General features: G+C 41.5%; 1 protein-coding gene across 1 annotated transcript in view; it reads right to left on the bottom strand.

Annotated features, from left to right (window-relative positions):
- cdh22 (cadherin 22) overlaps window positions 1-12,134 on the bottom strand; it is a gene marked incomplete at both ends in the record, with an annotated part of 130,372 nt that overhangs the window by 43,132 nt on the left and 75,106 nt on the right. Inside the window, one exon of the mRNA XM_080728487.1 lies at window positions 4,412-4,533. Coding sequence (XP_080584613.1) covers window positions 4,412-4,533 — 122 coding nt within the window. The remainder of the gene's footprint in view (window positions 1-4,411; window positions 4,534-12,134) is intronic.

Genomic DNA, 12,134 nt, shown 5'->3' with positions numbered 1-12,134 from the left:
TGAAAAAGTTATGTATTGGAACTTTAATTGATAGATTTCATCCACATGCTCATCAAACAGATCCTAAAGCTGTTCTGCTCTCAGATAGTGTCAGATGTACCGTCTCTTAATCAGGACATTTCTACGGAGATTCATAAGCCATTCATGCTTCTGCTTTGAGATATGATGAGACGAGATAATGAGATAATGATGTCAGTTTTCCAAAGAAACGTGGCATCTGCTTGGTGAAGATTTTTCTATAAAAAATAGTGGATCTACAAGTTCACAATGTGTCGTAGGTGCAACGCGTTGTGAGCTTTTACGTCTGCTGTTTTCAGTGAGCAACACCATCGACAGAGCATGAATTAAGCATCAGATAATTGCAGAGAAAAATGGCAGCAGTCTGAATTCCCCTAAAAGAGAACTTTATCATGACTTCATTTTCTGCCGGTCACTCTATGGGGAGATGTATTTTCACCCAGCACTGAAGGCTCTATATGGCTGGAGTAATTCATTAATGGATTGATTCAGTGATTCATTTTTTCCCCAGAGGGTTGGAACTCGATCAATAAAAATAAAACCCTATCCCTGCCACGAAAAGAGAGCGAGAAACAATAAACTGCTACTGTACAGCTCTGATTCATTAAAGAGTAAGACAGACACCTGCACCAGGCAAATCCCTGTATCTAAAACATTATTACATTCTAAAACATTTGCCCGACCGTCTCATTTTTCATTATTATTAGCTTTTGTTATATAATTAAAAAAAACAACAACAACATGGAAGAGAAGGAGTTTTCTCAAAGGCTCAGCCAGGTTCTATTCCCCCAGGGCTGAGAATGAATGCTGGAAAGTCTCTGACCCCAGGCTAACACATTTTCATTCAATCTCACCAGTCAAGGTGGACAGAACTCCCCAGAACAATATATATTAAAAGAAAAACACCAGGGATAGAGATGGAAAGACCACAGGACTGAGACACGAAGTACAAAACAGATTGTACAGCTAGAGTCAGACAGACAGACAGACAGACAGACAGACAGACCTTCCTCTTCATAAACACCTAACATACCTCCAGGTGCGCAGCGTTTTCTCCCTCTGGCCCATAATTACTCTGTGAAATATTTAAGTGCATTCCTCTCTGATGAGAACATTAACGAACCTTTCTTTGTCTCACAATGCCGCGAGCACGACAAGGAACCTTTTTTGCCGGGAAGACTAATCGTCTCTGTATGATTAGGAGTTGAAGGTTAATGTGGCCTCTCGCAGATGGAAGAGGTAGCGAGGTGGGAGGGAGCGAGATCAGACCAGACAATGTTCAAGGGGGGGGGGGGGGGGGGCACAGCCAGGTGGTGGGTTGCGAAGGCACAGAGGGGCAATAAGCAGTAAAAAAAAAAAAGTCTGCGGATCAAGAGGAGGGGAGGCCTAAGCCTCATTACACATGTAAATGTAGCTTCCAGCATGGAGGCCCCACTTTAATGCCTTGATTTTTTAATTATTCCTCTGCTCTGCAAATGTTAATTGGGTCCAACTGAGCCGCGGGCCTGTTGACTAAGTACAGAGAGTAAAATAGCGTAATGACTTTGTCCATTTCTAAAGGTGATTGGTGGGACCGTGCGGGAGGTACGGCTACTAAACAATTAAACTACACATGCACTGTTCTTCAGACTGATTAGACTGATTGTTTTGGTGTTGTTCAGAGACGGCCTCTAGTGATTATCAACCTTTTTTTTTACTTTAAATACCCTGTTGAGGAATTCAATTTGACGTGCTAGGCACCATTTATACGATTATTATCCCTGGGACTCCGATCTACAGTATTATTTAAACTCTGAGTAGAGTTTACATGGCTACAATCCCGTTTGGTTCCTAACTATCAACCACCTCGAGGACCCCAGGGGGTCCCTGGGCCGCACGTTGAGAACCCCTGTTTTACAGACGACCTCTATAGATTGCACTGTTTGAACATTGATAGATAATGTGCGCAAAATTCATTCTGGAGTTTGCATTAATTGTGATTTAGCTAAACCAAAAACTATAAAATAGAACTTTCAGATCATGTTTTCGTTATGAACTGCCTCTGAAATGATTAGTGTAGAATGTTGTGCATCCTTCGCAGATCATGTACAATGTAGTAAGAGATGAAATACTGAACGATGTCTTGCATAGCAATCCCTTTGTGAAATAGCACGCAGCAACAGTTTTGGCAGGCATAACACTCTGACCTACACTGGAAATCGAGATGCCCCAAAGCCTTATTTATTTAAACCAACCATTGCTGACTTATACAGAAATCCAACATTGAAATCGGTGAAGTATTCACCCATCTGACTTTTAATCTGCATCCTGCATCAAGAAACACACAGAATAAATCTTCCTGTTTTTGGGTGAAAAACAGGCAACCGGTTTCTGGCACGAGTACGCTTTGGCAAATTGTGCCGGCGTCCGACGGGCGAGTTTCTAAATTGCCTCTGGAACAAAGTGTCAGATAGATCATGCTGTCCAATTGAAAATGGGCCAAACCAGGAGCATGCGATAATGAAACAGTTCTGACAAGAAAGGCCCGGTGATTGGCTGTCGCGGCAGGAAGAAAACAAAGGAGAAAGAAGGAATATCAATGACAAGGTGATTGCTCTCCAAACACCAGTACCTGGCAAGACCCGAGTGGAAGTACGAGGTCTGAAAGGATTTATCATAGGCCCTCATCCTCACCAGAAACCTCTCCATATTTCAATTTTGTATGTTTTCTTATTTTATTTTTTTGAGGGCGAAGGGGGGGGGGGGGGTTACTAATTCTCTACTTTGTCATACTAAAGTGTCACACAAAAGTAGCAAAAAATAGCCAATCTACAATGTGTCACAATGTGATATGTTGTGAGCTGTAGATGTGTGGGTAGTGTGTCTTATGCAGGTCAGGTAATACATCAAATTTGTACATTTTTTCGCAAAGTAAAGCCCTGCTTCATCATACAAGGCCGTCGCACAAAAGTAGCGCAAAGAGCAGATCTACAAGCACACAATGCCTTGCAGTACGAGGCGTTGTGTGCTTGTAGATCGGCTGTTTTCACTAGTTTAAATCATTTTTAAAATTATAAATACAAAACAAACAGTTTTGGACATACAAAGTTTCCAAACGACAACGACGATATATATGTTACAGTCAGTTTGGGTAACTCAGTGAGATTGGGGTAAGAGCGCTCGTTTTGAAGTTCACCACACACCCCTAACACCACCTGGATCAATTCACTTTGATAGTCTCTTATCAGCGCACTTGTGTAATTCTGCGTATTCACCATGAGATGGCGACAACAGCCATTCACTTGTGTAGTCGCTGATGTCACTCGTTTGTGACCACTCTTTCTTTGTTTATCTACTAGTCTAGCTCGGCTGTGTTTAGCCATTAGCTTACTATGCCTAACTCTAACCCTAACCCTAACCTTAACCTCAGTAAAACTATGCCTAACCCTAACCCTAACTCTAACCTCCGTGGGGTGAGGCGCTATCATTCCTGCCGACGCTACGTTGTTGTTGTCGTTGTCGTTGTTGTGCGGTGCACGACGAGCGCTCCTGTTCTCAATTTCACTGAAACTCAAAAAAACTGTGACATATATATATATATATTTATATTTATCTCTCAACCTGACAGTGGTGATTTCCTATCACTTGCCTCAGAAAAACTAATTATGTTGTTGTTGTTTTTTTCTTTTCTTTACAGAATAATGAATATAAAGTATAACAGCCTGTGATGCTGAATGTTAATGTTTTGAGTAATTCCTGATGTTTTTAACCAGGGTGACTTATTCCACCAACACAGATTCAGTCCTTCAATTAATCCCTCATGACCTAACATAACTGGAGTGTGTAGTGTCTAATCACTATTTGAATAAAAGTAATGACACTTTGCGAACTGGTCGTCCATTATTGTGCAAATTAAAACAAAGTATATCAAACATGTCTAAACAGTGCCTACCTCACTTTGAGTATGTTCGTTTTTTCTTTACTAGTTTTTGCTAATACAAGGCTGTGTTGAGGAACCAAAAATGTAAGAATTGTCTCCACCAGGCAGAAAGGCATGGCCGAGACTATGTTTTCCCCCTGTCGGTCCTCAGTATCTTTATAGTGATGTGATCAAGACGGATTTTTTTACAAAATGACCGTGAACGCAGCGTGTGATTTCCGTGAAATATTGCACGCACATTCCCACTAGGTCGAGGAACAAATGCCACCCTTTTCACATGGGCTTGTTTTAGCACCACAAGCAGGTAGACTTTTGCAAAACACTTTTTTTTGTAAATGCCTCAAATCATGAATGCAGCGTCCGATTGCCATTTTACTCTATATTTACTTCTTGAATCTTTGACATATAGGAACTCCAAGGCACCTATGACACTCACAGAGTGATCTTGATTCTGTTCCATTCTGAAAAACCTACCTGACCAGGCTTGGCGTCTTCACAGATGGAAGCCTCATATGGTGTGGCCAGTTCAGGAGGATTGTCATTCACATCCAGGATACGGATACTGACTGCTGAGTGGGACATCATGGTCTGGTTATCTACAGAAGACAATGGAATGGTACTGGTCAGATAAAACTGCTTTGATGAAGGAAATCCCTGGGTTAATTTTACTCTGAGTGTGTACAAATGTGACCAACTTGGTTACATTTGTACACTCAGAGTAGCAAATTGTCACTGTAGGGCAGAAACCTTGTATCTCCAAGTTTCAAATCTGTATGTTTTTTCGTAAATTAAAGCCCTACTTCATCATACAAAAGTGACCACAAAAGTAGTGAAAATAGCCGATCTACAAGCACACAACGCCTCGCACCGTTGCATTCATGGCGATGCGATACGATACGATTCGATTCAATGATTTAAAATCGATATAGTAACTATTTAGCAAAGAAATTAAATCTATGTGAAAAGTAGGTAGTATCGATACAATCGATTATTTGCACTACCGATTCGATGCGATACAAAATCAAACAATACGATTTTAGCTGGTTTCATTTCGATATACTTCGTCTAAGGTACTTTTCATCTAAGGTTTCTGCCTGACAACGACGATGGGACGATGGTTAACTGAACACTGAGGGTTTTACAGTGTGATCATTCTACTGCCATAACTGCTATCACCACACAGCCACTATAGTCTAGTAATTCTAGGAAAAAAATCCATTCAGGTTGGAAAAAATTTAGTTTCACAACTGATTCTGACAGGAAATTAGGTCTGCTAGCCAGGATAAAAAATCTACCATGATCTGCTCACTGGAAATACCCACAGTGGCCAAATCAAGTTGGGCTCCCATCGACTTTCTATACCGGAGGAAAATACCCAGAAAAAAAATCTGCTTTAAGTAGGATGTGAGGGGTCTAACTAGGGGTTTGTCATGATGCTGAATCCATTGCAAGCATTTGTTTTGCACAAAAAACATTCCTTGGGCTAAAAATGGCCCCAGAAAATGATGGTTTAGTGATGAAAAGTGATGAGTCATCAACAAAATCATCTTTTGTTGGCGTTTTCTGGGGCCAATGAATGTTTTTTGTGCAAAACAAATGCTTGCAATGGATTCAGCATCATGACAAACACCTAGTTAGACCCCTCACATCCTACTTAAAGCTGATTTTTTTTCTGGGTATTTTCCTCCTGTATAGAAAGTCGATGGGAGCCCAACTTGATTTGGCCACTGTAGGTATTTGCAGTGAGCAGATCATGGTAGATTTTTTATCCTGGCTAGTAGACCTAATTTCCTGTCAGAATCAGTTGAAAAACGAAATAACACAATTTTTTCCAACCTCAGCCTTATTTTTACTGGACTACTACTGCAATACATCAAAGGTCTTGTGTGGTTTAAGGTGCAATGCACCTTGCAAGCTTTCTTCCCCATACCGCAGACACAAACAATGTTTAGAGCAGTGATATTCAACTGGCGGCCCGCGGGCCAAATTCGGCCCATGGGGAGTTTTCTTGTGACCCTGGGACACATTCCATATATGTCAATTTCCATTTTGAACGTCTTTTCATGACCATTAACCAAAACTCATAGGAGGTTCACGACGTGTCAACGCGTCAATCTCTTTGATGTCTACCTGTGCCCATTGACCCGTTCGACGCGTTGTACAGTAAACTATATTAATCTGTAGCTACTGACGAAAAACACTCCATTCCCCGAAATGCAGCGCAAGATCACGTGACCGGAAGTGCCGTCTCCCCCATTTACAACAGTGTAACGCTGCTGCAAAAGTGTGCATTTTTCTCCTAATCTTGCTTTTAAATCACCTTCATGTTTAAAACGCGGCCTTCTCTACCGGCCGTTAGAAAAGCACTGAGGCCCGCGATTGTTAGAAAACTGTCCTAACTGAAAGAAAATACTATCGTGAAAATAAACAGGACATACTCAGATTACATTTACTCTAATTACTTTTTTTGCCAGCCCTTCAAAAGACGCTAAAATGGTGGGTTGCCATGGGCACCTGCCGATTAAATGTTGAATATTCCTGGGCACCCTATGTGGTTAATAATTAAGGGGCCATTGTGTGCTATAGCACAACATGATGTCCATTGTTATATGCTATATAGGTCCAAAAGTACGTTAATGGACACACTGTATTATGTCAATTTTGGTAACATACAGTACTGCTTCATACTGCATTTAGGTATTTTGATGTTTGAGGGGATAATGTCTGTGCCAGACCTTTATACTGCACAGGCTTTGATTTTGGATTTGAGAAAATAAGACGTATAGGTATTTCAAAGGAAGGGTCTTTGAGAAGACTAATGGTGTAAAGGTGAAAGGCATGGTGAAAGTGTTTCCGTGTTTCTAAGGAAAGCTTTTAGCTTTGTGTTTTTTTCTGACATGGCTGATAAGGCCACAGGTTCTTATGTGTTTCGTGAGCAGTCGGTTGAGTCACAGCATCGCAACATTCAGCCTTTTCTACTTTCATCTTAGAAGGAGGGCTGTGGACAGTTCAGAGAGAGAACGCCGCTGGCTTTCACAGAGTTTCTACCAGCTTCATCTTAGAAGGAGGGCTGTGGACAGTTCAGAGAGAGAACGCCGCTGGCTTTCACAGAGTTTCTACCAGCTTCATACAATTTACCCTTTGTCGGCCTTCTGATTGGTCCCTGACTGACCAACCACAAGGCTCTTTCTGGCTTGTCCGGCCCTGGTTCCGCCTTTTTTATGTTGAATTTGCTAAAACATCATTTTTGGAGAAATAAAAAGCACCAAAACCAAACCTTAACCCTAACCTCAGTAAAACTAACGCGGGTGAAAATCTAACCTCCGCAATGCTCCGGTCAGCTGCGGGTGAATATCTAACCCTCCGCGATGCTCCGGTCCTGCCGCGGGTGAATATCTAACCCTCTGCAATGCTCGGGTCCGCCGCAGGTGCCGCGGGACGGGCCGCGAAAAGAACTCAGCCTTGCTGATTACAGGTAATCAAAGGTAGAGAGGCTGATCGAAGCCACAGAGTGTCATCAATCAGCCCAAGGGCCTACATGGTGTTAATTCTCTTGTGAGCCAGCCTTTCTGTTGTTGTTCAAACTTCTCAAGCTGGCCCCTCACACCCGTCTTCATCCCTAGTAAGCCTCGAGTTTAGAGCACAAACTTCTCTATCTTTTTGACCATTCAGAGTCAGACACATCATTTCCAGCCAGTTGACGCTGAGGTTGTGCATTGGTGCAGAGGGCTAAGAGGTTTTAATCTCAAGCCCCCTGAAGTTCCATTACCTCAATCACACTTTCTAGCCAAGCCTTAAGAAGCAATCTGTAAGATTCACCTCCTATCCAGGATACAAACCTGGATCCCCCATGCGAGCGCCAGAACTTCTACTATTGTTCTACAACGAGTGACACAAACATCACCCCTGTGAGACCATTTTCGCTCGGCTTTGTGTTTTATATGTCTCTATGAGAGATGCTGTAACACTTGAATTTCCCCTCGAGGATGAATAAAGTATCTACCTATGTACTATCCAAAGAAATGTCACTGTATGTAAGCCTGTCGTACCTTTTTATTTTGAGTGCATAGAATATAGTTAACACACACAACACGACACCCTCAATACTGCTTAATGGGCTACCGTCTTAAACGTAGGAGGCGAGAATATTGCCTAATTAGCACGATCAAAACCCACTTCAAATTAGCCCTGTACTACCCTCTGAATCTTAATTCCCATTGTTAATCGCATGATTATGTCTGACAAAGTTTCCATTTTGCTACTGAAAACACCAGGGAGCCTGGGACTCATAGATATGAGAGAGAGAGAGAGAGAGAGAGAGAGAGAGAGGGAGAGGGAGAGAAGGAGAGGGAGGGGAGATTTAAACAGAAGACCCATTCTCCTCTAAATAAGTTATCTACTTTCTTTATGTGCGATCAGCCCTTAATTGCAATAACCACAGGGTGTAGATATGCCGGCTAATTACAGTATAGTTTATGTGTATAACAGTGTACAACCAACAGCTGTTACCATGCGGTTAATGTACTTAATGCACTTTGAGTAGCACTTTCAAACAGAGGGGATGAAGCCTAAGTTATAATGTACACAAATGTGGGTGATTGTGCACCAAAGAATAGACGTTCTACAAGCTCACAACACGTGTACGTCTCTGGCAAGTATAAATCACGGATCACAGCAACAGGAAAACATAATATACATAGATGAAGTTAACATCCTGACAGAACACATACTGACAACCAGGCCTGGAATTTTGTCATTTTAGGGGCAAGGCCACTTGGCCTTTGGTGTTGTCCATTTTTGAGGGCACAAAGGCCGAATGCCAGGAAGGCGGGAAGGCCATCAAATAAAACAAGATTTTAGTCCATTGAAATAATTTGTTGAATTTAAGGGTTAGGGATTATAACCTAATCTGCAATGAAATAGATAAATGATGGTATTTACAATCTGATCGGCGCCCTGCACCAATCAAAGTCACTGGATTGGTATAAAGTTAAGATTTCAGAATCTCAACAAAATAATAATAATAATAATAAAAAAATAATAATAAAACTTTATTTGTATAGCACCTTTCATGACATGAAATGCAGCTCAAAGCGCTTTACAGAGCAGAAAATGAAGCACAAGTGCTTAAAAGAGAAAAAAATACAGAAAAAATAAAATACAAATAAAAAAATACAGAATAAAAACAAATAATTAAAATGATTACAATTAAGCAGAGAAATAACAATTTCAGAACAGTGCGGACATCAATTAGCAGCACAGGGATTTAAACATTTAGCTAAAAGCAAGAGTAAAGAAATAGGTCTTGAGCTGTGCTTTAAAGCTATCCACAGAGGCTGCCTGTCTTAGGTGTAGTGGGAGTTTATTCCAAGCTGTCGGTCCGTAGAAGCAGAAAGCTGCTTCACCATATTTTTTATATGTCATTGTTGGTGCCTCAAGTAGGTCTGCACTAGAGGACCTGAGTGGGCGGGTTGGAACATATCTATGCAGGCAGTCATAGAGGTACGAAGGGGCCAGACCATTTAGAGCTTTATAAACAAGTAAAAGTATTTTAAAATCAATCCTAAAAACAACCGGGAGCCAGTGTAGCGACGCTAAGACTGGAGTAATATGTTCTCTTATCTTAGTTTTAGTTAAAACTCTGGCTGCCGCATTTTGAACAAGTTGTAGTCTGTCAGTTGTTTTCTTTGGCAGACCAGAGAGAAGTGCGTTGCAGTAATCCAGCCGAGAGAAAACGAAAGCGTGGATCAGCGTTTTTGCATCGTTCAGCGACAGATAAGATCTAATTCGTGCAATATTTCTAAGGTGAAAGAAGGCAATCTTCGTGACATGATTAATGTGTGTATTAAAATTTAATTCAGCATCAATGATCACCCCCAGGTTCTTTACAGAGGTGTTAGTTTCTTTAGCCAGGTTACCAAGTCTACTTATTATTGATTCTCTTTGGGCAGTAGAACCGATTATGAGAACTTCTGTCTTGTCCTCATTTAGCTTGAGAAAGTTCTCACTCATCCAGCATTTTATGCTAGACACGCACGTCAGCAATGGGTCTAGGGCACAGGGGTCATCCGGAGCCACCGAAAGGTACAACTGGGTGTCATCAGCATAGAAATGGAAATTCACACCGTGAGCGGAAATAAGTTCTCCCAGCGGCAGTATATAGAGGGAGAATAGTAAAGGACCAAGAATCGAGCCCTGTGGGATACCAGAGCAGATGTTGTGTTTGTTTGACTCAAAGTCAGCTAGATTAACAAAGTAGCTTCTGCCTGTTAGGTAAGAGTAAAACCAGGACAGAGCTGTCCCTGACAGTCCTACCCAGTGTTCGAGACGTTGTATTAGAATTGTATGGTCAATTGTGTCAAAAGCCGCCGTTAGGTCCAGCAGTAGGAGAACGGACACATCTTTGTTGTCAGCAGCCACCCTAAGATCATTAATAACTTTTAAAAGTGCAGTTTCTGTGCTGTGTCCTTTCCTGAAGCCGGATTGGAATTTGTTATGCACCTTATTGTTCTGCAGAAACACATCCAATTGATGAAAGATAATTTTTTCTAGGACCTTGCCCAGAAAAGGTAAATTAGAGATGGGTCTATAATTACCCAGCACGGACGGGTCAAGGTTGGGTTTCTTGAGTAAGGGTTTAACTACAGCCGTTTTCAGTGAGTCTGGAAAGACACCTGATTGTATAGAGCTATTTACTATTTTTAGGATATCTTCAATAACACAGTCTACAACCTCTTTGAGAAACGGCGTGGGTATTGCATCCAGCGAGCAAGAAGACGATGTCATTTGCGATATGGTTTTACGAAGTTCCTCTTCATCAATTTCACAAAATGATACTAGGCTCCCCCTAGATTTATCGACACTTTTACACATGGCACCATTAACCGCATTTGCATTTGTGACAGTATTATTCAGAATACCAGCTCGAATGTTCTCAATTTTGTTGTCAAAGAAGGATGCAAACTCATTACACTTTGCTTTAGAGGCAGGGAGTGACTGCTTGTAGGACTGGGGAGGGTTTAAAAGGCGTTCAATGGTAGAGAATAAGACCCTAGCATTGTTCTTATTGTCATTAATAATTCCGGAAAAATAGGCCTGCCTAGCCAGACGCATGGCTTTATTGTAGGCGGCTGTTGAAGACTTAAAAATCTGTAGGTGGATAGTTAGTTTATTTTTTCTCCAAGCTCGCTCTGCTCTGCGGCATTGTTTTTTGAGTGAACGTATATGATCGTTTATCCAGGGTGTCGCTTTGGAGTTAAGTTTCTTTTTAGTTTTCATAGGAGCTACTATATCCAGAGCTGACTCTAATTTAAGATTAAAACGTTGAACCATATCATTTACTGAGGGAATATCAGGAAGAGGGGGTGAACATGCAAAATGGCAAGCAAACTCTTCTGCTGAAGAAGATCCGAAAAATCTCCTTATTATAGTATAATCTCTATTATTTCTTTCTAAATCAGAGACAGTCATATTAAAACACAGTAAATAGTGATCTGATAGATCAGGCTTAGCGATGATTCTGTCCATAGAAATATTTAGCCCTTTAGAGATCACGAGATCAAGAGTGTGGCCTTGATTGTGGGTAGGCCCGGTAACATGCTGAACAAAATCAAGAGAATGCAATAATTGTACAAAACTCACGTAGACACTGGTGTCTACGTGAAAGGAAAGAGACACTGGTGTCTACTCTGTGTACATATTGACAAGAAAGAGACAGAGGAGAAAGTGGTACAGTCAGCTGGAGCATTAAGGCCACTGAGGCCTCAGGTCATGCCATTGTTTTGAGGGGCACAAGGCCAAACTGAGGGGCAACGACGGCCATGGCCTCCCTGAAATTCCTGCCCTGCGGACAACCACCAAACAGGCAAGACCAAAAAGCAAACAGATTATAGCGTCAGACATGGTGACAGACAGATAGATCAACAGATTAAAAAAACTATGATACAGTAATGTAACCAAGGAGAGGTTGAAACATACAACCAGTCAGCCAGGCTGGTGCTAGAAATAGACAGAAAGGCAGACAGACTAGCAGTGGCCAGTAACAAAGCCAAGCAGTAGAGTTAAGTCAATTTTTTACGTGGTTGTGCGTATGTCTTCAGAGAAAATAGCTGATTAACAGCGAGCGACACAGTCACGCGATAACATATTAGCCATAAGAGATTGACAAACAGCCAGACCAACATACTGAACAAACATA

The sequence above is a fragment of the Nannobrachium achirus genome (genome assembly GCF_963921795.1).
Source record: "Nannobrachium achirus genome assembly, chromosome: 6".
Classification (NCBI taxonomy): domain Eukaryota; kingdom Metazoa; phylum Chordata; class Actinopteri; order Myctophiformes; family Myctophidae; genus Nannobrachium; species Nannobrachium achirus.
This window is presented reverse-complemented; position numbering and strand designations above follow the sequence as displayed.